Genomic DNA, 25,830 nt, shown 5'->3' with positions numbered 1-25,830 from the left:
GTCTGCACGCAAAGACTCATGCTCTTTAGTAGTGGTTGGGGGTCAGCATGGCTGCCATTGGTGTTGCGATTTTGACTGGATGTCAAACTATTGTGCAGTCATCATATTTTAGCAGTCTATTTCCTCCTACATTATATGTCCAAATATTTGTGGACACCTCTTCTAATGAATGCATTCAGCTCTCTTTAAGTTGCATCCATTGCTGACACAGCTTTTAGTCTAGTCCCTGTAGAGAAGAAGAACTGCCAGTAGAATAAATAGGACTGGATCTGGAGCAGATAGACGTGAAGCTATTAGCACCATGCTGCCTAATGCCAGGTGTGGGCTACAGGAAGGGTATAAAGCCCCCTCTGGAATGATGGTGTTCTCTGGAATGTTTGGGTTGGGGAGTTGGGGATGATGAGGTGGGGTGGTGATCCAGTAGAAAATTTTCCTCTCTGGACAGTAGAGACGGTCACTTCAACAAAAATATCCTTGATTTCAGAAGGAAATCAGACGAATGGAGCAGGTGTCCCAATACTTTTGTCCATATAGTGTATTTGCCCCGTAGTTGAATGTACAGTGGCATGCAAACCAAAAGTCTACATTTCTGTTATGAAATGTCTGTGACTAAAGGCGTAATGTTAAAGATGACATGTTTCTTTAAAATTTTTATGATATAATATTTTATATGATATTATTATAGTATCAAACATCTTTGACAGATTCAAAATAACAAAACTGCCAAAGCAAAAGTTCCCTCTGTCATTGGCTGCAACACATTCCCAAAAGCATGATCAGTCCACCCCTGTCCATAACAGTTGATCAGATGTTCTCATCATGAAAATCTACTCACCTTTTCCAGCCAAAATGTTCTCCTTAAACCTCACCAACCCACAGGACTTGTTTCCAAAAGGCTTCTGGGTTGTTTAGATGCTCCGTCATAACTTTGGACACTCATTTTTTGTGAAGGTCATATTTATGTAGGTGGTAGCTTGCCCGTGTGGAACCTGGATGGTTCATGTTTGCCCACATTTGGACGCTCGGGCCCCAGCAGGATCAGTGATGGGACCAGGTGGGGTTAAACATGGGCCTCGTCCAGGTTGTACACTGCCCATGGGCCCTGGAAGTTTTCAGAGAGAAAGTCTCAGATCTCTTGGGGTACCCAAACTTTTGCCTCCTCTCATTATTGTACAAAATAAAACAATGCACTAATTTTGCATAAAATATTAAAATTAGTATTTCGTCTGGAACTTGATGCCTTTTGGAGAACTTAAGCTCTCCGTACCCAAACTTTTGCATGCCCTCGTATGTATGAGGCTGGCTTTCCTCGTCCAGCCTGTTCAGCGATTCAGCAGACACCAACCCCGGCCCTCCTAGAGACGTACAGTAGTTCCCTCAGATAAGAGGGAAGATCATTCTAGGAAAGGGGGTCCGGGAAACCGAGGGGGCCTTGTTGTTCCTGTCTGAGGGTGGCGGACAGCGCTTGAGTAATTTAGGGGAAGTGGAGGCGGAGGAAGAAAATAGGAGCTTTGGATAGAGCAAGGCTTCATGACTAAGGGTTTCCCTGTGAGTCTCTCTCTGTCTCTCTCTCTCTCTCTCTCTCTCTCTCTCTCTCTCTCTCTCGTGGCTCTTGGTCACGAGCGATTGTGGCTCTCTCTTCACGAGCACAGCCAGTAGTGCCGTTAAAGAGTGGCGCTGCAATATGAAAGCTCATTCTCTGAGCTGTGTTTGGACAGCAGGGGGTTTGGTGCTGATCTGAGGACTCGGGCTGCTGTTAGCATGGACACTGGATCTCAGCACTGAATAAGAGGTTGCACTGGGTTGCGGTGGCGCACCGTGGATCATATGGTACAGCTAAGCTTGTCTTTATTATGATATTTTTCGTGTGTGTGAGTGAAATAGGGCTTAACAGGGCATAATTTGATATGAAGGATCAGCTGGGCAGCTTGAATATGCTCTTTGTTTCTGAGCAAGTTAAGTTGACTGAGGCATGTTTATTACATTTGGCTAAGCTGCTGTGAGATTTGTAATTGGATGTAAAGGATTTAACGGCACACGGTGGAATCAGGACCACTTGTCAGAGGTTGGCTGTCTTGCTTGCCGGGGGTTTTTCTAATGTCTCTGATTGTTGCGTCTGGTTGGCTGATCCAGATAAGGCCTGAAATTACATTTTTACGTCATTGTGAAGTTGCCTTGATTGCGTCTTCACTGTATACGAACGCCCATGTGCTCCAACCCTAAAGGCCAGCTTATTAAACTGCCCGTCCGGGTTTTGCCTCTTGGCTTAATCGCTGACTTTGTAGTGGAGTATTAGCTTGTTTCTACTAATTCCAGCACTCTCAAAGCAGCCAGCTCTCAGAATAACAACACGATTCCTAGGAAAATACTCTGCTTAGCCTAGAGCTGGGCGATACGGTATTAGAGCTACCTTATCACGATATTTAAAGACATTTTTATCACGATATTTTGATATCATTCTCTAACAGTAGCAGATTGTAAACACAGATATCCAAATACTAACTCTCATACTCAAGATTAGCTACACTGTTTAGTTAAGCAGGACATTTACATTAATATTTAAGGCATTTAGCAGATGCTCTTTTCCAGAGCGACTTACAAAAGTGCTTTGCTATTTACCCAAGAAAAACCTCAGCTAGTTTAAACAGACTAATAATTCAAAGATACCTCTGAGTTTAGACACTACTAAAACAAGTCAATAAGGAGACCACTCTGCTATTCGCCCATTAGGATTAATTAAGGCTTGAATTTCTTCATAATCGTAATATCCACGATACACAATATAGTTTTATTAGTAAATCATGATAGCAAAATTGATTCCAGTATGATTAAATATTGTCAAACTGCCCACCCCTACTTAACCCCTTAACACTCCAAGGCTTATCACACACTAAGGTGTATTACACAAACTGGTGGGGCTTTTCTTTAATAACAGAAGTTTATAATAACACTTTCAGCCCATTGGCAGGCCATAGGCTGCTTAAGGGGGTAAGCCAATCATGATGAGATGGTGTTTTTCCTAATTATGAGCTACATATGGGTCACTATATTCCTGTGGCCTTGACTCTAGATCCATTAAAGTTGTTTATATGCAGGCTACTATTAATATGCGACATTTTGCAACATAGACCACGTATTTGAGCGCCCCAGCTTGTGGAAAGGAAGCCTCTATAAATAAGCCGTATGTTATTGTTGCCGTGCACCTGTCGCAATGTTTTCGCCTCTGACAGGAGCTGTAACCGCGCAGGAGTCTGATCACCTACACTGCTACCTTCACCGAGGCCTCTCCTGTCACTGATACCATCTCTTCTTGTCCTCTGTGCTTCCCTTCCAGTTTCTCGGTCCACCCTCGGCCCGGCGCGGGGAAATGTAGAGCGCGGCGCGTGGAAGACACCCAGATCGCTTTCAGCACTTTCTGCACAAAGAGGTAATTGTGGCCACGTCCTCCGAGATAAATAAATAGAGACGTAGAAAGCCCGCGGAGAATGCGCCATTTAGCCGGGCCTCTGAGCACAGTCGGCTTCAGCCCACTGGAAATTCTGCAGTTATGAGTACGTGTTGTCAAGGTCAGTGCAAAGGGTAGCTTCTAGAAGCTGAACGTTATTGCTTTCACTTTGCTGAACTGTTTGAAAGTAAGCCAGTAAATTATACTCACGGTTAATTTACAGCATTTATATTCAAATAATGTTCAAATCACTAAAGTAAGGGCTCTGAGTGGTCCAGTGGACTATAGCGCTGTCACCATTCACCATGACCTGAGGATTGCTGGCTCGAATCTGCCATCAGCAGCCGGAGTTCAAGAGAGCACAGTTGCCTTCCTACACCATGCTTTTGTTGGCAGCAGCAACATCTGTGACTGGGTTGTGGTTGGCTTAATCTGAAAGGTAAATTTAAGGCGCACTTAGGCTCTATATTGGACGGAACCTTCTATCCGCATTCTGAAAGCTTACGGATACGGGCAGAACGGGGCAGTACCACTAGAAACTTGAGGACAGTGTAGCCAATAGTCCAAGACCACTTCCACTTCTTCCACCGTTGCCATGTTTGCTTTTTTGCGTTTGCATATTTGTCTTTGAACTGCCCTTTAGTGGATGTATTGCTTAACACCCATGCCAACGTAAATAATGCATAGAAGTATGTGGGCAGTGACGGCTTACATCGATTGAAACGGACGTCTAATTTTACCCCATTTAACTTAAAAGGCCAGAAACTCCCCCCTATGACTAGCACTGCCCACAACCAATGCCTGTTTATGATCTTCGCTCGGAGGAAAGTGTGGCTCCCCAACTCCGATAAAACAGCTAAGAGACGCCTGTGCTGACCAACGCCACACTAGGAGTGATGTGGGGAGGAAGGGCCATCACCCTCCACATTGACAACAAGGCCAGTTGTGCTCTCTCTGTCTCCGGCTGCTGATGGCAAACAGCATGACCTGGGATTCAAACAGGCGATCCTCGGATCATAGTGGCGTGAAATGAGTGTAAATAAGCCTTCAGTGGTCACGTCATGTCAGTCAGACTCACTGGTTTAGTGTCTCTTGTCCAAAACACATTTCAGAATTGGAATCAACTCCAGGACATAATTAGGATGCACCGATACCATTCAATGTCCTTTCCAATACCGATATCGATACCAGATTTTCAAGTTTCTGCTGATACCGAGTACCGATACTGATACCAACTCTGACTTAAATACTGGATAGCTGATTATAAATCCTGATATTTACACTGTTCCACTTTTTATAGGTTGTACTTTTTAAATCTGATCCTAAATAAGATCTAATAAGCTTGAAATAGTAGCGTTTACTGGCTGAGAATCTTCACATTTGAAAAGTTTCAGCTATTAAAAAATTTTTAATTGCCACAATGCAACAACACAAGCAGGTAGGGGAGCGTAATTAAAATAAAAATAAAAATAAATAAAAGATTTGAACTGGTGTTTAAAATTCATATTTCAAAGCAGAAAAAAATGTAAGCTTAGAAATAAAACGTACAGCAATTTCACTATTTCACATTTAGGGACTCAATTTGACTATAGTACTAAACTTCAGAAGTACCAAGCTGCTGAAACTCAACTTAAAAGTTCCATTAAACATCTGCTTAATTAAAATAACTATATTGTAATTTATATAATAATACCTATATTGTAATAATATACTATATGGCTTTTACTGGTTGGTTCTATGTTTGATTTTATAACAAAGTATACAAACAGAAATGTTCTATGTAAAAAATAAAGTACAGCGTCCTTCAGCTTCATGGTATCGGTGCTCTCTATTGCCGATACCGATACCGAGTGTAAGTGTACCGATACAGAAACGGTATTGGTATCGGCGCAACACTAGTTTTAAGTGATTCCTGTACCTTTTACATTGTTGTTGCTTTTTTTTTGTCTGAAAAGGCTGGCACTCAGTACTGCTTCAGACTACGTGCTGCAACGAAGTCTATCTATGGATTGCCTCTGATAATCTTTGCATTATTAGATGATCATGTAATATGATTTAAAAACATTACTGACATTATTTATAAAGACATTACATCAATAGCAGCTTTGTGCACCACCCGTAGAACAAAGGCCTCTTGATTCAAAGGCAAAGGGTCAGAATGTAATAAGCTTAGTCGTCTGTGGTAAAGACAATGGCGGTCAGTAAGCAATAGTGCACTGTACCAGTGTTCTGAAGCCCACAGGTCAGCTAGCATGGCCTGTGCATGGCCTGACAGTGAGAGATTCAATCAAACTCTCAAACTCTGGTAATGCACCAGGAATGCAATTACTGTGAAGTGCTCACAGATAGATCCGTTCAGCCAGCAGTGGATTCCCCAGTCTTGTGAAGACATTGGAATTTAGAAAGATTTCCACCGATCGTTTGATGGTCACATGTTCCTGCACAGGTTAATAACAGGTTAATTCCATGCATTGTCATAATATTCAGAATATCAGTGGGCTATTACCAGCTGTGTGGTTCGTTCAGTTCGCAAGTCATTGTGGTCTGTTGTGGTTAGCCTTTAGCATAGCATTGACGGTAGACTGTTAGGACTTTTTCTCCAGAAAATGATCTGGACCTGGTCTTTGCAAGAATGTTTCCAACAGAGTGAATGTGTTGTGTCGTATGTGCTAGTGGTCGGCCGATAAATCGGGCCCATATTTGCCAATTTATATTTGCCATATTTGCCATTTGGCTGCAATTGAGTTCAAATAAAAGCATGTTTCTTTTAATTTATTTCATATTATTCTGTAATGTTTACATAATTTCCATCACTCAGAAATAAGGGCTGTTATTTGCACTAAAAGAGGTTTTTGATGCTGCTCTAGTCAAGTGCATTAGAACGTTTATTTTTTTTTAATCACAGTTGGCTACTTGAGGACTTGCAGACAGTTGTGTAGCACTGCTATTATTTATTTTTATATGTTTTTTCTTTTTTATATTTAATTATTAATATATTAATATATTTAAGTTCAGACATTATTATTTGTGTGACATTTTAGCATGGAAATAAAGCAGAAAACTTGAACCTGACCTCTAAACATCGGCATCGGTAATAGAAAAACCCATATTGGTCGATCTCTAGCATGTGCTGTAAATAAAGGCAGGATTTTTTTAGACGCACAAAAGAGAGACATCACTTAAGAACAAAATTTAGCTCTGTAATTTCGAGGCTCAGGCAGACCATGGCCGTGGTTGTGTTTTTACTGTTTTGCATAATAACGGTATTCCCCATTTACTTCAGTTGTTAAATATGGGTAGTATTAAAAGTAAAGGGACATCCCAGCATAATTGGCCACTGCTAACTATAAAAATAAGTGAATGTCAGTACCATGATACCAAAAAGGTCATGTATGTATGTGTTATTCAGAGGACATGTGAGAGGATGTATGTGAGAATGAGTATTTTTATACTCCAAGGCTTCCCCTACAGTCAGGGAGTGTAATCCTCTATTTTAGCCACCCCTAAACATGCATTTTTGGACAAGCTGAGAGATACAGCACTGTCGCTGAAAGTTAAATAAGCCTGCTGACTGTGCCAGTAGAGTAATATCACAGGACTTACGCAGCTTTAGGTTGTCCTGGCACTTCACCAGTGTTCCATAGTGCAGTTATGTCAGTCATAAGTCATATGTTATAGGTAGGGTAAAAATGCTGCATAGTGTTGCTTTAACAGGAGCTTCATCTATCTGTCCATACATTCATCCATCCAATTATCTAGCTTCATTCGTTGTGGTTTGGGAATACACTGAATTTAAAAACTTACATTAACTACCCCAATAGTATTTAGAGCTACGGCAGAGTAGAAGTGCTTTAATGACTGAAACTGCTGCTGTTGCTGGATTGATGATGAACACAATTAACATGGGATTGAATTCTTAGCAATTTACATTTACATTTATGGCATTTAGCTGACGCTCTTATCCAGAGTGACTTACAAGGTTACTCGTATTACAGAGGCGAGCCAATGTAGGGTTAGGAGTCTTGCCCAAGGGCTCTTATTGGTGTAGCGCAGGATAGTCAACCAGACCAGGAATCGAATCCCAGTCTCCAACATGGTGTACTAGTCCACTGGCAGGTAGTGGTTTGGTGTTACCTGTTGTACCACACCGACCACCCAACCAAATTTGACTGACAGTCAAAATGTAGACCTTTTATATTAATAAATGACTTCTGAACACTTTGCAAGTAGGCAACTGATCATTATACTGAATATTGGCTACAAAATGGATTTTTATTTTTAAACTATTTTTAATATATTTTAATATATATTTTTATAAATGTTATATTTACAAACTATTTTTATTCATATTAAGTAAAAAAGTAAATTTTAACTGCTTTGTTAGGATTTCATGGCTAGTTGCCATTGATGGGATCCAGAGGTTTTGTGAAAAATGAAACTGGCTGGCTTGCAGAAGAGCAGTTCTCTATTTTGCTGTGAAGACATCTGTAAAAGCAGAAGTCGTAAAGATCAGACGCAATGTGATGTTGATGTTGATGTTTGCTGAAAGCCGGTAGTGAGGTCACCGCCACTCCGATGGGCGTTCCTGGCAGCATGACTGTGTTGCACATGACGGCCGCATCATATTGGGGAATTTTAATCATGGGACAGTGTTTAACTGGACTTTAAGAATTTCTACTTGTATGTAAATTGTATGTGCGTGCAGTTTTGGTTTACTGTCCTCAGATTAAGCTCACACACACACTCAGACATGCCTATCTAGTGTGTTGGGCATAACCTCAGCACCTGGGCAGCACCAATTAGCCATTAGTAGCTTTGCTCAAGGGCAGTTCCGCCATGAATGTTAAAGGAGGAGCAGGAGGAGAAAGCATCCCCGCCTCCAATTTTTACTGCTCCAAGGGATTAAACCAACACCCTTCTGTTCCCAAGCCCGCTTCTCTAACCTTTAGGCCGCAGCTGGCCCTACATCTGCTTACTGCAGTCAGCACCAGTGTGTGTGTGTGTGTGTGTGTGTGTGTGTGTGTGTGTTGGTATTACAGCTTCTACTCCCAACTCAGGCCATGTTGACAGCCCTGACACCCAGAGAAATTCCAGTGGCTAGCATGAAGTAACAAGTCGAGTTAAAGCGCTTAGATCTCCTAAAGCATGCCCAACGCATGAACACCCCAGAGTGCTTTACCCAAAGGGCACCTGGGGGCAGTTCTTCACTCACACTTGCGTTTTGTAGTTTTGCCACAATTATTTGGTTTAACCCCTGAACACTCCAAGACTTGTCACACAGCAAGGCGTATTACTCAGCAACTACAGGGACGTCTGAAGAAACTACGTGGCTATTCTCTTATGCTTTATCATAATACTTTTGGCCTGCCAGTGGGACAAAAGCTTTTTAAGGGGTTAAAAAGATCACTGTAATACTTAATAGATCACTTAATAGATCAAAAGTGGTTAGTGGGTGGTCTGCATGATGATAAGACCCATTTTAAATACTGTCAAATTTACTCTACTGTTAAATTCTCATAGTAGAAAACATCTGATTTACATGCATTGTGTTCTATGCTGGTTTTATTGATTATTTTTAATTGAATTCATCTGTAATGTATATTTTTAAAGTTCTGCTCGTTATCTTTGTAGCAGTGTAGCAGTGGGGTATTCTGAGTCTTTGAAAGGCTATAAATAGGTTGTCTGACCTTCTTGTCCAGAGGGAATTACATGTGAATCATGTAACAGAAGTAGGCCTGTCACAATAACGTTGGGTTTTTTTTGTCTTCGAAATAATTTTCACATACTGCTCACAGACTCAAGCCCTGCCTCTGACAGAGAGCAGACGAAAGCACAGCACATCTGGTGACGTTAATTCTTACATAAATAAACACACAAGTAAACACAACGGGCAATATCGAGGTCAGCAGAAATCATATACTGTACAATGCCTTGATAGCGTAATCATCACGATAGGCCTGGTCATAGGCAGGAAAATGTAGGGTGGGTGATGGTTTATCCACTACACCAACCATTTAGCATTTGGCCTTTTTTAAAAAGCTTATCTTTAGTTGATTGTCAGAATAAATATCAAATTTATTAGATTAGCACTTTTTGTACAACTAATTTTGCAAAGCAGCCTTACAGGAATTTATCAATAAGAGCAAGTCAAAGACAACAGTGGTAAGGAAAAACTCCCTCGAAGCTGGAGAAAGAAGCCTTGGGAGGAACCAAGAATCCCATGGGGTCCCAACCTCCTCTGGTGAAAAAATTACTTATTAATTATGAATAAAAAGTCAACGTACCACCACGAAAGACTGTTCTACTGCTCAGGTGTGTACTGATACAGTCACAGTAGTGATCCTAAAAATAATAAAATTAAAGATGATGGTTTATGAGGGTAATACTAATACTAATAATTAAGATAAAATAAGATAATTCTTTATTAGTCCCACAGTGGGGAAATTCTCAGTGTCACAACAGCAAAGGGATAGCAAAACACTCAGATGCAAAAATGTGGATAAATTACCAATATATACACAAAATAAATAATAGAAGTAAAAAAGCAATAACAATATTATTTACAGATTATTTACAGATAATTGCAAATGACTCTTAATTGCACGTGGGGGGGTATTGCACATTGTAGCAAATAGTTTGTAAGTCTGTGTATCTTCTACATAGTCAGCAATTAAGGGTGGACAACCAGTCTGAAGTAGCTAGCAGTAGCTAGTGGGTCAGTTTTCCATCAGTTTCAGGCCGGGCAGGTAAGCAGTCATTATTCAAAAAAAGGTAAAGAGATGGAATTGTTTCTGTTTAGGTTTACAGATACAGACTATGAGTTTAACAAGATTTTGTGTGTAGCGACTCCGGCTGATCTTACTATAACAACCTAACTATAAGGACAGAGCCAGAAGGTAACACAGACATGGGAGCACCCTAAAACACTGGCATCCCTCCACTCCACTGTCCACAAACCTGAGTGATTGCATGTAAAAGGCAGGACAACAACACCAGCATCTATTAATACTAGTAATTGCAACATCTGTACTATATTAGGGCTTCATTTCTAGCCATTTCTAGAAACGAGACTCACAACAGCGTCTTATTATTCCTGTGTAAAACCGTGTGTAACACATCTGACTAGGCCAGGCTCTCTGGGCTGATGTTTAGCTTCCTTGTGCGTTAGTCTTTTGTTCTGAGCATCACCGTAGGCCTCTGCTAGCGTGACACAAAAGAGGAAGGAAAAGGCATGTTGGGTTGCGCAGCCAGAAGTGCAGTCAAATGAGTAATCCACCCGTCCGGGACCCAATCAGAGCATTCGGGGACCCAGACCTGACAGGTGTTTGATCCTGTATGTAAACATGGATGGCCGGACCCCACTGGCCAGTGTTCCCTGGGGCACGGAAAGTTCTCTGCTGTCCACAAACATAACTGCACGCTTCACAAACCGCTCTGGCTTCTAGTTCCAGTTGCCTGATACCCCAGTGGAACAGGGCGTCCCTGAAAAGAGGAACAGAAAGTGAGGAGTGGTTATTTTGGTCCGGCTTGCCTCACCGCTTAGCTAGACAGGGTAGGGAGGGAGTGAAAGAGGGAGACATGAGCAGGGAAAAGAAGCTACCCTGCCTGTGCCCATGGGTAACAGCTGGGTGTTCTAGCCAGCCTATGAGTGATGGGGTGAAATTTGAACAAGCTGGGACATGTCTAGCATGGAAAATAGGACTGTAGTAGAAAATCACAGCATTTCAGATGCCACTTCCTGCATCGATTAGCTGGCTTGGTTTACGCATTCGATTCTCAATCAAAGAGGGATCAAACACTCCTAATAAAGGGTTCTTAATATATAAAGATTACAGAGACTTGGGTGCAAGGTTGTGCATGACACAAGCAGTCCAAAATATGCCAGCAGCAGCCGGAGCCTGAGAGAGCACAGTCATTACTCTAAAAAAGGTAAAGAGATGGAATTGTTTCTGTTTAGGTTTACAGATACAGACTATGAGCAACTCCGGCAGATCTGACTATAACAACCTAACTATAAGGACAGAGCCAGAAGGTAACACAGACATGGGAGCACCCTGAAACTCTGGCATCCCTCCACTCCACTGTCCACAAACCTGAGTGATTGCATGTAAACGGCAGGACAACACCACCAGCATCTGTTAATACTAGTAATTGCAACATCCGTACTAATATAAGTACTATACAGGGCTCTGAGTGGTCCTGCAGACTAAGACTCTGGGATCTCTGGTTCGAATCCAGGGTCACGCTGCCTGCCATCAGCAGCTGGAGCCTGAAAGAGCACAGTTGGCACAATTGGTAGATGGTTCACTCTGTGGGATGCTGTGCATCTGTTAGCTAATGCTTTAGAGCTGGGTACTTGATGACGTTGCATTGGTGGCAGTTGGGAAAGAGCCGGTGGCTGGTTGTGCATGTATCGAAGGAGGCATGTGTCGGTCCTCACCCTCCCAGTGTCGGGACCATTACATGTGATAGTGGGAGATTGTGAAGGACATCTGGGCCAAACATAAATATATAAATAAATATCTTGAGAAAGGATGGCTCTCTACAAGGTTTGTAAGTTAAAGCAATGAAATACAATCGAGGCTGCAGGGCTGAAGGGATGAGCTGGGTTTTTGTGTAATACTGGCAGACTAGCTCACCCACAGGGATACGGACACTTCCTGAACACCTCAATACCTTTTTCTCAAGACGTTTTTGACATTGTGATGTTTTGTAGGTCACTGTTTGTAGCAAGATGCTCCAGAGATGCTCACAGTTCCTGGATGTTTGGGGAGGTTTTACAGGCTGTGACTGTTTCTGGTGTGATGAGCTGTGTTAGGACTTTTTTTTATAGGACTGTAGGATATTTAGTTATCGTCACATATATTTTCAAAGTTGGGATGCTTGGATTGAAAAAGCTTCATTCAAAAGGACAGTAAATCTAGTTGCTGACAGACTGTATTTATTTATTTTCCTGAACAGACCAGTTCATTGGTTATTATTGCAGCCCTAATATGAATGTACACGTGGTTGTTTATTAGGTTAATCGGTACTAAAGAAAAACCCTGTTTTTTTATTTGCCTCTAAAAAACGATTTGGCAAATAAAAGGGTTTTCACTCTCTATAGAACCCATTTTCTTTGAGGGTACTTTATAAAATAGTAGTCATATCAATAATTTTATGCAACAAACAATATATAACAGCTTATTATAACAAACCTTCCAGGCCCCCGTAGCCTTATTTAGAGCTCACTCATCAAAATAACTATTTTCTGAACCGCAAAGAACCATTTAAGCATCTGCATGGTTCTGTGAGTTGTCATGATCCTATATAACTGTTGCCTTTTCTGAGGAACCCCAGGAGAACCTTTTTTTTAGAGACCTCACACCGATGTTCTATAGAAGGCCCTGTTACTATTAGCAGTGGTCAAAATTCCCCTTCTATGAAGATCTGAAACCAGGTTCAGGTTAATTCTGCTCCTAGATCAGTGGCAGTGTTAGGCGCCACCTTTTCTTGGCATGAAAACCACTGCTGCCTATTACCCACAATCCAGTTAACTGCAGCCCCAGATTTAGCGGCATTAAGCTGGCCGTTTCAAAAGCCACTACTCAACATGGAAGTGTTGGCAGCTAAAAAAAGCAAGGCATATTAACACTCTAAGACGGCTCTGTGTATTTTGGTAGGCCCATGTGTGTGTGTGTGTTACTCTTAACCTCTGCCTGCCCCTTCTCCTCCACCGCCATGCTGTATTATAAATAAAGGCGTTTTTCTTGAGGCTTTTTTCTCCTCTCCCTCCCTCTGCTTTGATGTAGACTCTCTGAGATATCGCAGCCTGCTCTGACAATGGGGAACTTGTTCAACGTGGCTCTTTTGAGCGTATTCGCATTCAGTGTACTCTGAGCCTGGCATTCCTTACGGGTGGAGTGGGAGAGCTTTCTGCGACACCGCAGCGTCACAACGGGAGGCGGACTGCGAAAGCTAGCTGACAGTGTGAGCTGTGTGAACCAGTGCGGTGCTGACTGAGAGGTCTACAGACTCCTCACCACTGGATTGCTGCTGGTTGCTGTCAGGAGCTGCACAACGAGGTGCTTGGATCAGCACCAGTTAGAGGTTCTGCTGTGGTTCATGGAAGATTAATAAAATGGGTGCTTATTAAGGGTTCTTTAGTTAGTGTGACCGCTTGGAGAACCTTTCAATGGATAAGTATTTGAGGGGAACCCTTAGTTTGTAATAGCGTTCTAATAAACCAGTGTCCAATAATGTGGTCTGGCAGTTGGCTCACGTGGTTGTGGGTTCAATACCCATGTACACTAAGCTGCCAGTGTTGGGCCCTTGAGCAAGGCCTTTAACCCTCTCTGCTCTAGGGGTGCTGTAGCACGGCTAACCCTAACCCTGGCTTTCAGAATCAGATTTATTGGGTAAGCCTGTTCACACACAAGGAATTTGTTCTGTCTGTTAGCATTTCTCTAGTATTGACAATATACAGCTACTCTAAATATAATTTACAGACAGTACACAATATACAGAGAACAGTAGTATACACAGTATACACAGACTATACCAGCACATTTCTATACAGTGTGCTTTACAGCGTTATTCACAGAACAGCAGTATGCAGCTCTATACAGATTAAATATTGTGTAAACGTGTCAAAAGAATGATGGTGTAGTAATGCAGTAACTGTAGGATAAGAGTTTATCAGTAGTATCTATGGCCTGGCGCTGAGGTTGGTGATCAGCTGTTGAGGATGGTGATGGTCTGAGGGTAAAAACTGTTCCTGTGTCTGACAGTCTTCCTGTGTCTGAGCAGCTGGAAGAGGTTGTGACCAGGGTGCGAGGAGTCCGTAAGGATTTCCTCTGCCTGTTTTCTGGTTCCTGATTAGTACAAGTCCTGAATGGAGGGCAGAGAAGCACCGATGATTCGCTCAGCTAGGTTGAGATTTTGCACTGTACAAGTGTATGTCGTCGCTGTCACGCAAAACCTCATATCTTAGAAATTAAAACTTCACACCAAAGTCAATGCCAAAAGATATTTTAGTCATTATTATGATTTTTGACACAATCTAAAAAAAAAAACTACTCAGAAAAGGGCTGGCACCCTCTCCCTGGGGGTATTCCTGCCTTGCGCACAATGATTCCAGGTAGGCTCAGAACACGGCCACCCTAACCTTGAAGAAGTGGATAAGAAGATGAATGGATGGATGGAAGAAAAACAAAAAACTGACAGATTCAAGTTAAGCCAAAAAGTGAAAAATAAGGTACAAGGAGATACAAGATTTTTGCTTGGCAGTGATGATATATAAGTATAAAGACAATGAAAGATACTTATGCCAATTTCACACATGGTTTTCGCGGCTGATGCCTTCCAAGCTCCCGACAGATAACCAGCTGGTTTCCTTTCTGGACCTGTTGGTGACTCCAAATCTGGTCGTGTAAAAGGTGTTGTGTCCTGTTGTGACTAGTGATAGCCAATGAGAGCGCAAGACACACGGTGAGGAGGAGAGAGCTGAGGGAAGAGCTGTACACCATCAACAAGCTTCCTTTTTCTAATCCATATTCTTCTTATTTACTTTTCTTCGGTGTGTTTTCCCTGAGAATCAGCGCACAGCTAACCTGTATCACTCCTCTCGTATGGACAAACGTGTCTCGCACATGGCATCGCATTAGCTCTCATGTATGTGTGTGTTTTTTTTGTGCCAAAGTGTGTTTTTGGAGAGCAGACGGACTCATCGCTGCCTCCTCCTGGTGAAAGATCTTTGTGTAATTGAGACACGCCGCTCCCGTGCCGCTGATCAGTCGTGCAGTTCGCTAAAAGATTCCCGATTACAAGGCAAGAAGTCGTGTAGGCGGTAAAGCGTTCTGAGAGTGGTGTAGTGTGAACCTGACGTGAACCACAAACCATTTTAGAAACTAGGGATGACTCTGAATATCTGAATATTTAAAATTGTAAACATAGAGTAGTACTTTAGTATTTTTACGAAGTTTATACTGCCCACCAGAGGGCAGCGTAGAGCCTGCATCTAATGTTTTGGTCAGATTTCTTATCCGTTTCGTCCAAAGTAAGAAGCAGAGCAACTACTGCAACCAGCTAAAGACCACCAACACAATAAGTATGACAGGAAAGCGCTGGTAAACTAGCAAAACAAGCTCATTTTACACTTTGCTCTTAAAGATTTGATCATTTAGTGACTTTGTAGTTTAATTTAACACGTCTGGAGCTAAGGAGCAAGTTTCAGATGAACCATTTGAAGCACCTTCACTCTTTTTAAGAATGTCGTCTGAGCTGTGTATGAATAACCACTCCCAGACACTGACCGGCTAATGCTCTGTCACTGCTGGTTAATAATCCATGGGATAACATCACTAATTAAACACCTCGCTATCTGCTTGCGTGACCCCTGGTGGTCCAGGTCTGAAGCCTGATCCGCTGTGAATCTGGCCAGCTGCATGTCCACCGTTCCAGAGCCAGTCGGTCCCAGAGCTCAGCATCTGCTGGACTAGAGTCAAGCTCTGGCCACAGCCCTGGTGACAAAGCCCGAGAGTGTCCACTGACCAGCCAGCACCACAAAGCCGGCAGTGTATCCCCCCCTCCTCCCCAGCGTGCCGCTGAAATGTACACTGTGGGCTAAATGCTGCTTCAGTGCTATCTCAATAGGAGCTGCCTTGCTTATTGTACCTCGTGTACAATAAGCTTTTCTCCATAGCCAGCCCTGGTTCTCTCTCTGTCTCTGTCGTTTGCCTTTCCCACCATGGCCAGGGCTAAAATGCTTACATGACTCAGTATGTCAGTATGTGTATGTCTTTACATCTGGGACCAGCGGACCCAAAATCCACTGATCCTCTAAATAATAATAATAAATTTAAAAAGCCCAGCCCACCACATCGCTTTGTCTCGGATAGCTTGACAGTTAAAACAGCAAAGTCATGGCTGTTTGCATCAGGTTCCAGCAGCGGACCAAAAAAAGGGGAACTCCTTCACGTAGGGACTCCCCGGCTCCCCAGCTGAGACTGGGTGTGAGCCTTTCTGGGGTTGGGTGGGCGTGGGAGGGGGGGATATGGCATGAGGATGTTTGGGGGTGTTTCCCGCACGGAAAGGCCTTTCACATGAGCGCTGAAAAACATGAGGGCCACATGACACTCACATGACTTCCCCAATCAGAGAACTCGTTATGCTGCTGAGTTTTGGGCCTTATTTATTCGCTGCACTCGGCCCTCGCTGTACCGCTGGCTCAGGCTCTATCATTATACTGATATATGAAGTTTATGATCAGGAGGACTGGTTAAAAGGCAGTGGCATTGGATCCAGTGGTACAGTGTGGCGGTTAGAGTTAACATGTAGATGCTCTACTAGAAACGACCTTCTTTATGAATCAGCAATCTTTAGTTGCCAGGTTGGGTTCATTATATTATAATTTATTATAATATTCATAATTGGGTTCATTTTATTTTAATGGGTACATTTTTAGTGTTTGGCCTTTTTTGATGATTAAGCCTCAAATGCTTAATCATCAAAATAACACCCAGGAAAAGTGTTTTTGAACATATTTATTCATTTATCTGTCATTTATATCTATATATATCTATCTATAGTCATTTTTTATCTTAATTTGAACAATATTGAAAGATTGAGTTCATATAACTAAACACACACAACTGAAGAAATGCCTTTTGGTGTTTTTTTAAAGAAAAAACATCTAAAATTACAATCAGGTTTACCACATCAGCTGCAGATGATTAGAACGTCTCCTAAAATGCAACCACTTGTAAGTTAGTAAATAATAAATTAGGGCCAGACTAAAGTTTGCCGGAGAACACCTAGACGAAGACCACGACTTCTGGAACAGTATATTTATTTTTAATAAATATATGGGATTTTCATTTTTTACCAAAAGTCGTTCAGAAAGTGTAACCAGTGAACCGGCGACAGGATCACAGGTGCCCTCAAAGGCTCATTGGGGGACCCATGGAGGTCCCGCTTCACAACTTCCAAGCCTTAAACGTCCTGGTGCCAGATACCACAGGACCCCTTGAGAGGTCTTGTGGAGTCCATGCCTTAGTGGGTCAGAGCTGCTTTGGCAGCACAACAGGGACCTACAAATGGAACCAAGGCAGGGGGTTCTAATGTTATGGCTGATCAGTGCATTATTTATTAATAGGTTAAAAAGCCTTCTGTTCCCTATAGCTTTAAGCTTGCTGTGCTTCTGTACGTGTCATCAGCTAAAAATATCATAACCCTGTTGAACCCTCTCTGTCTCTGTCACCTACAGCTACCCCACCACCCCTCGTGCTGGACTGTGCGGCAGCAGCAGCGGCCCGGCCCCCGCGCCCCCCGGCCATGGCGACCCGCATTGGCCTGCGGCTGCAGCTCATGCGCGACCAGATGCAGCAGGAGGAGCAGCGGGAGCGGCAGCAGCAGCAGCAGCAGGTGGCGGCCATGCAGTACATGCAGCAGAGAGCTCCCAGGCTACCAGCTCCCTCGCCCGCCATCAACGCCCCCATGCACTTCCAGTCGCCCATGCAGGTGCCCGTGGAAGTGCTGAAGGTGAGCAAAGTCCGCCAGGCACGTGGCTGGCCTGCAGGTGTTCAATGACATAACACTGGGTGATGGCATCTCAGTTCTGGGCATTCTGATGGCTATCGCTGGCAGCTGAATGCTGGCGACATGACAAATGAGTGTGAAGAGCTTTAAAGTAAGATGTTCGTATGGGAGGTTTACTGGTCTTGCGTTATTGTATTCGGGTTATAGACAAAGCTGCCAGTTTATTAGGTACATGCTGGGTGGTAGATCCTTTCAAGCTACCATTATTGCCGTTTACACAGCTTGTCTAGTCCCTGTAGAGAAGAAGTACTGCCAATAGAATAGGACTCTCTGGAGCAGCTATTGGCACCATGCTACCTAATGCCAGGCATGGGCGTAGGGTATAAAGAGGGGTATAAAGCCCCCCAGCATTGAGGAGCTGTGGAGCCGTGGAAGAACTATGTTCTCTGGAATGATGGATGGTGGTGCTCCACCCAAAACCATTCTGGGACGAGTTAGTGATGATCAAACATCCTGATCTCACTAATGCTCTTGTGACTGAATACAGTCAAATCCTCACAATTCCAATGATTTCAGAAGAAACAGTGGCATTCTAGCAGGTGTCCCAATACTTTTTCTCATCTCATTTTGATACTATATGTAACTTTATTCGTATTTCCTTTTAAAATCTCATAAATTTTTTATGAGGCAGAGTGGCTCCAAGGGGAGCTCCAGGGGTCTGGGGCTGTGGGTTCGAGCCTCACTCTGGTCTGTGAGAGGTTCGGTGTGTTCTCCTTGTTTCCACATGGGTTTCTTCAGGGTACTTCTTCTGGCTTTCCTACCGCCTCCCAAAAACACAATGGTTAGGTGAATTAGTGTGAATGGATGGGTGAGGAGCCCTGCGATGGACTGGCAGGTGCCGTACCAGGTGAGTCCAGGTAGGCTCTGGACCCACCATGACTCTGTCAGATGAGTGAATAGTATTTTTTGCACAAAAGTGTTGGCACCCCTCAGATAAACTAAGCATAGGCGCCTAATAAACTGACAGCTCGGTATGTTTTTGCTTTCATAATCAAAGGGTTGTGCTCGTCTGTGTTCAGGCGGAAATGCTTTCGTAAGTCCTTAACGCTGATCCTCAATGGGATGTGCTCCCTCCTACAAATCTCTGCCCACTCTGCCTTCTGATCAAGAGAGGCTCAGGGTTTTAGGGCATGAATGAGCTTCCCCACAAGGGCCTAATCCTGCTTTCTGTTGGGGTGTGTAGTAAGGTGGCCCACCCTAGTGGTCCCACCGGGGGAAAGGGGGGAGGGGGGCAAGAGTGCACAAGAGCCCAAATTAAGGGGAATTAAGCACTGGGGTAATCTCTTCACGTGTTGCCGAGGTCCAGCCGCACTGGGGTGGGAGCCAGGAAGCAAAAGCCAAAGTTGTAGGAGCTTTCAGTGGGTCCGGCGGGGTCGAATTCTGCTCGGGGAAACTGGATTACGGGACCAGCAAGGACAGGAAGAGGAGGAGAGGGAGGAATATTTGGCAGAGAATGCGGTGGGACGGCAAGCAGGTAGGAGAGGCGGGAGGATAGATGGTGAACACAACATGAGGAGGGTGTGTAACGTGAGGAGATAACTCTGAGAGCGCGATAAAAGGTGCGGCTGACATGTGTCTGATGGTAGAGAGGCCTGTTCTGCAGGGGGAGAGACAGCAGACAGCCGAGTGGCTTTCGCGTGGGGATCCTGCGGGTGGGCGTCTCTCAGTGTGGTATTCACTATTTGCAGAATTCGTAAGCATTCCTGTCGAGAGCTCGGTACCTGTCAGTGCTGCTTCTGCCTTTATCTTTCCCCTGTATCTGCAGGAGCACCTGCTTTTGTTCTACCGCCTCTATCACCACCACACTTCACCACGGAAAGTTGGAGCTCATTTGCTCTTACAGATCTCCTCAAAAATGCATGAAAAAATAATTAAACCGTCTTAAGCGTTTCCCCCATGGCGACGTTCCTCTGCCACGCTCAAAGCCTTGCTACTCGCTGTCAGTAGAAACACTCGGATGACTTCATCCGCACCCCGCCGGAAAAAACGGCAGCAGCTCTGATGTGTGTTTGGCTTTCCGTCTGATTTCTAGAAAAGTTTCTGTGAGCTTTCGCAACTTTTTTTCACAAAGTTTGCAAGAGTTTTCAACCCAGCGTCAGTTATGTCACTCAAACAGAAGTTCGAGTGTGGCACGCCTCGGTTTGTATGCAGCGTACGTCCCACAGATTCCGGCGAAAAGCTTGGTGCGAGAACTTCTTCGTAGGCAGAGTGGAATTGTACAAATGACACTTATCAGCATCAGTTATGGCACGCTGGCTTTTTCCCAAGAGACAACAGCGAGCCCGATTGCATCAAAGACGCTGTTATCAGTTCAGCTACCTGCACAGCAACTCCAGCGCATAACCTCAGAACTCTCAAGTTGACATTTCAACCCAAGACAAGGCCTTCGGAGTAAATCGCATCATAAAGAGGCTTTTCCGATGTAGCCTTCCACCAAGGGACTCTTAGCGAAGACTCTAGTGAGACCCTGTTGACTCATTCGACTCCGCGACTGCGCACCACTTTTAGGAAGTGTCAGGACTGAGTCACCGCAACACAGCCAGGCACATTCCCCAGCATGAAGCAACAGGGGCTCCAGTTTCGCCGAGCGCCGCTGCTATTCAGTGAGCCGCTCATGCGGTCAGAGCCACCATGCCTCGACAGATTAGAGATACAGGAGGAAGCTCTGCAGCCACCAGGCGCTCTGACCTTCTGGAATTTCACTTCTGAGAGCTCGCAGCAGCTGGTTGGGTTGTACCCGCACTGCCCTTCACCAGGCCTCAGTGCAGGCCTCAGTTCATCATTGTGGAGTGGAAATGCCCTTGGCATTGACACTTTGTCACTGTGCTAAGCTGCGGGACTGTGCCTCCCTTAGTGTTTTTCTCTGTGTTATGATGAGCTGTAAAAAGGCCTGATCTTAATATTTCTTGTATTTGGCTTTCGTTCAATTCTATGCTCATAGTAATTGAGATGAGGGGGGTCGCTGAATGCAATCAGATCCTCACAGCAATGCTTAGACTAGACTAAAATCTAGTCTTCTTTCCTGGAGTGTAGAAACAGTTACTCCAACAAAAGCAAGAGAAACTCTTTTTAACACCATTGAAAGCACAATAGTTTAGCAGGTGTCCCAATACTTTTGTCAATAAAGTGTATCTTCACTGCTTGACACTTGTTGTTTGGTCATGCAGGCTTCCTGATGAAATTCCTCGTATTCCGCAGCATGCCGTTGAACAGAGGCCTGTGTGATATGCACTAAAGCAGTAAGCTTAAAGAGTGTCTGCTTTGAAGTGAAAGAATTGGGCCAATCTGGCCAGGCATCTCACCCCTCAGCAGGTGCCTGCAGGATTTTGTGAACTCACAGAGGCCCTCCCTGCCCCTTTCAGTGCCTGGATTTAAAACCCTGCTGTTGCATAAGTGGCTGAGGCGCTGCCTGGGACGGAGTTTGCTGAACCCTGGGGCGTTGGGTCTATTCTGCTCAAACTGTTTAGAGATCACTGTACCTTTAAGCCCAGTCCATACTCAAGGAGACAATACGAGGTGGGACGTTTTAGCGGGTTTAGAGAACTGTAAACCTGCCGTTTGAGTTGCTAGTGGTTAAACATGTTCGGCTTTAGGCCCCAGGCATAGATTTTGGCACTTTTGGGCTTTTGTAATGCCAACAGCTCACTCCAGCCAGAGGTTAAGCTGGGTTTTAAAAGTTCGCTTCGGGCTCTTGAAGGGTTATATTGGCCCCCAGACTGCAGCAAAACACAGCCCAATGCTGACTCCAAACGTCCTGCAGTAATTTTGCTAAGCCATACCAGCCATAACTTACAAAAACATCAACAGATATAGTGTAGGTCCAGCTAGCGTCGCCCAAACATCTCTGACCCTTCCAAGCATTGACTCCACAAGACCTCTGAAGGTGTCCTGCTAACCTGGCCGTTAGCTGTGGATCCTGTAAGTCCTGTAAGTTAAGAGGTTGGACCTCTATGGATCACATTGATGAGCTTTGGTTGCCCATGACCCTGTCGCTGGTTCACCGGTTGCCTTTTCTTGGAGTACCCCACAAGACCTGCCTGATGTTTTGGAGATGTTCTGACCCGGTCGTGTAGTCACGTCCTCCACGGTTTTCTCAAATTCTTACGCTTGTCCATTTTTCCTGCTTCAACAGATCAGCTGACTTTCACTTGCTGTCTAATGTGTATCCCACCCTTTAAGAGATGCCATTATGTGTTTTAATGTAATGGCTGATGTATATTTTCTAATATATAATTTCTGTTAAAATTCAGCCTCATAATTATGGAGGTTCATTCCATCCTTATGATCATCCTCTTACCCCCCACAGGTGCAGACTCATCTGGAGAACCCCACGGACTACCACATCCGCCAGTCCCAGCGGCAACAGGTCAAGGAGTACCTCTCCACCACCTACGCCACCAAGCAAGCAGTGCACGCCATAGCGGGTGTGGTCCACCCTTCTCCGCCCAGCATGGCCCAGGTGCAGTCTGCGTCTGCGCCGCCGCCCCTGCCCTCGCCCCGCATGCGCACTGAGCAGCTTATGACATCGACGGGGAACAGCGCACCCAACAGCCCAATGGCCATGCTCAACATCAGCGGCAGCCACGAGAAAGAGGTGATCAACTATTTCATAGACCATCAATGGAAAGGGACCACCATATGGCCACCTAGTGTGTGTTGAACTTACCTAGCCAGCTTACTCATGTGGGGCTCACGTGGGTAGGCTCTGAGAGGGTTCGTACATGCGTTGCTACTTGGGCCCAATTGAGCTTCCCGAATGGCCCCTATCGGTAGAGCCCACCATAATTTTACAGGGGTCCCAAATCCAGGCTCAGATTTGCAGCGTAGAACCCAGATGGGGCCCATGCTTAACTGAGAGTGGTGAGACTCATACTGGCCCCTCATGGACATGCTGGCTGGGCAACTTCTTGGAAAAACCTAGAAGGTGAAGAGAAGTCCTTAGCCAAGGCGATATGACACATATCATAAAGGGCGCAGGGGGAGTTTTCTGGATTTTCTGGCAACCTTAAGCCTAAAACGATCTGTTTGTGTTAAAGCTGGGCAATATGACAATGAATAATATATCTTATCGTGATAAATTTTTGTCATTGTGAAACACAATAAGCTTTTCTAAGCACATGGAGGAGACGGTTAGTGCTTAATAAACACTGATCAGCTGCAGGTTTCATTACTAACAGTGTAATAAGACTGAAGGGTTCATTAGATGAAGAGCAGCAGATGTTGAGTATAAATCACTGTATTCAGTACAGGAGAGGATCTGAATAGTAGTTTATAAGAATCTGATAAATATCGTGATATAGTATTTTTAGCATATCGCCCAGCCCTAGTTTGGATTATTTTGCTTCCATACCTAATCTCTCAGTCTTATCAGGACAGCAGGCTTCTCCCTCCCCTCATGCTTCTTGTTATTGGTTCTTAGTATTCCAAAGTTCAGTGAGCACTGTGCCCCAACTCATCTCCACTCCATCAGGTCTCAGTGCAGTGTAGGTGTTTTTTTTTTATGTCACCCGAAGGTCAGAGTGTTAACTCCATTGTCATTGGAGTTTAAGTGGCAATTATGGCCATGGTGGTGTAATTAGAGATTAAAGAGTGACAGGGAGAGCAGAAGACACTGGGGAGACCTTTTGAACTCAGCAGACTTTGGTCTTTCTCCTCATCTTCCACCACTAAAGTCGAATGTTGTAGAATGAAGTGAGTCCTACTAACCGCATCTTCAAGACAAACAGCTGTGAAGATAAGAACAGAGGGATACTCTTTCTAGAAACAAGGTTTTTTGGGTCATGTGTAGAAGAACTGCGTGGAGAATTTGCTTTGTGAGCTTTTTAGGAATGCAGATCAATTAGGTTGTTTAATTTAATGTACATATAAACATCTAAAACAATCCAATAAATCTTTAATTACAGTTTAATGTCAACCTGTTTTCCTTAACAACTGGCAACCAATGTCAATAAGCGACCCTTCTTTGTTGTGTTTGCTTTTGGGAAGATGGAGGATGTTATCGATGACATCATCAGCATGCAGTCGAGCTATGATGACATACAGAACTACGTTGACCCCGTGATGCCGAACACGGTAAGTACCCGTGATCTTTAGATGCACGCTTTAAAGGGAAGCCTGATTGTTAAAACACATTGGGCTGAATACAGCGTACAGAAATCGGCACACATGCAGCCTGGCTAGTCCCTGTTAAGGAGAAATACTGCCAATAGAATAGGACTCTCTGGAGCAGATGAATATCAATAAGCCTATTGGCACAATGCTGCGTAGTGCCAGGGGTATAAAGCCCCCCAGCATTGAGCTGTGGAGCAGTGGAAGAACTGTGTTCTCTGGATGAGTTGGGGAGTTGGGATGGACGAGGTGGGATGGTGATCATCCAACGTCCTGACCTCACTGACACTGTTATGGCTGAATGCAATCAAAGCAATTCTCACAGCAATGTGCCTTCAAAATCTAGGAGAAAGCCTTCCCTGGACAGTAGAGACTGTGAGCATTGATTTCAGAAGAAACAATGAATAAGCAGGCGTCCCAATATTTTTGTCCATGTGGTGTGCTGTTTTCACTTATCAGTAATTAGTTTATGTCCCAATTTTTCCATTATTTTGTCAATGCTGCTTTTTGATGAGATTGTTTAGACAGCTATGTTCCTTGAGTGCTGTTAATTAGCACTGAGAATTGGCTGAACTCATTGGCTGGGTTGTTGCTATGACACTTACTCCCCCAGACTGCAAAAACGACCTAAAAACTACCTAAAAACTACCCAGCTCTGTGGAAATTGCCCTGCAAAATGACTTTCAGTGGCTCAATCCAGCATTTTGTTAGTAAAACAACACATCAAGCTAAATTCTTTATTCTATTAATTTATTCTATAATATATATAGTATATTAATAATATCTAATATAATAATATTTACATTTTAGTCGCTGCATGGAACAGCGGCTAAAATCTAATTTAATTGAAATATATAATTCAACCTTCCCAGCTATAGCTAAATTAAGGATTTCAACTAGGAGAAGTCTTATTTTCCATTTTTTCATCCAGTACAACCATATACACTCCCAGCGCCGCATTATCAATCCACTATTAGGCCTTTGACCGCCGGCCATGTTTTTATAGTAAACAAAACATTTCCATTTCACAGCATTGGACATTTCCACCATTTCCAGGCCAAACCGTCAGGCTTCCCGCACATTATTCGGCCTACTTAGCCCTTTTCTGAACATGAATAATACACAAATGAGTGAATCACTCAAGGTGAGTGGAAAGCGCACTGACTAACCCCCTATATAGAGCATACACTCTGCATGGGCACATCACTACTGTTCATTCGGCCTGTTGTAGACTCCTCCAACCCCTACTCCTCCTACTCCATCTGTGACTCACTGGAGCTATTATGCCGAGTCATTTGTTGACTAGCTGTTATCAGCCTTACAGGAAAAGAAAAGCATCTTTGTTGATCATCAAAAAATCATCCCTAATTATAGAACAGATGGTCCCTCCCCACATTTCAGTGCAGTGAGGCAGTGCAGTGAGGCAGTGCCACGCGAGACCTTCAAAAACAACTTATTTTCTATTCGGGCCAGGGGCCTCTGCCAGTGGGTATTTTCTCTGCAGTACAATGAATACATGCGAAAATATTGAAATCGCACAGCTGTCTGCCTCCCCCCCCAAATCCCCCCCACCGCCGGCAGCTCCTGGGAAACCGTTCGGATGTCTTTAAGCATTTAAAGCATTTAATTGACTTTAATTATTCACGTGATGCACCCAAGGCTGCGGGAACGGTGGAGGATCCCGCTTGGAGAAAGGCTCA

The 25,830-nt window shown here is 44.0% G+C and overlaps 1 protein-coding gene across 4 annotated transcripts in view; it reads left to right on the top strand.

Annotated features, from left to right (window-relative positions):
• Positions 1-25,830, top strand: part of tfeb (transcription factor EB) — a 60,453-nt gene that overhangs the window by 24,136 nt on the left and 10,487 nt on the right. For 2 of the 4 annotated variants that reach the window (XM_072665804.1, XM_072665802.1), the window contains exons 2-5: positions 3,335-3,427; positions 17,691-17,965; positions 22,329-22,616; positions 24,008-24,094. In XM_072665804.1, coding sequence (XP_072521905.1) covers positions 17,759-17,965; positions 22,329-22,616; positions 24,008-24,094 — 582 coding nt within the window. In that variant the 5' untranslated portion in view covers positions 3,335-3,427; positions 17,691-17,758. Of the gene's footprint in view, positions 1-1,768; positions 1,831-3,334; positions 3,428-17,690; positions 17,966-22,328; positions 22,617-24,007; positions 24,095-25,830 lie in introns of those variants that run through there. The other 2 variants (XM_072665805.1, XM_072665803.1) reach the window with 2 other exon arrangements.

Source organism: Salminus brasiliensis, chromosome 21 (assembly GCF_030463535.1).
Source record: "Salminus brasiliensis chromosome 21, fSalBra1.hap2, whole genome shotgun sequence".
Lineage (NCBI taxonomy): Eukaryota > Metazoa > Chordata > Actinopteri > Characiformes > Bryconidae > Salminus > Salminus brasiliensis.
The sequence above is the reverse complement of the archived record's forward strand: the minus strand, read 5'-3'. Positions and strand labels throughout refer to the sequence as shown.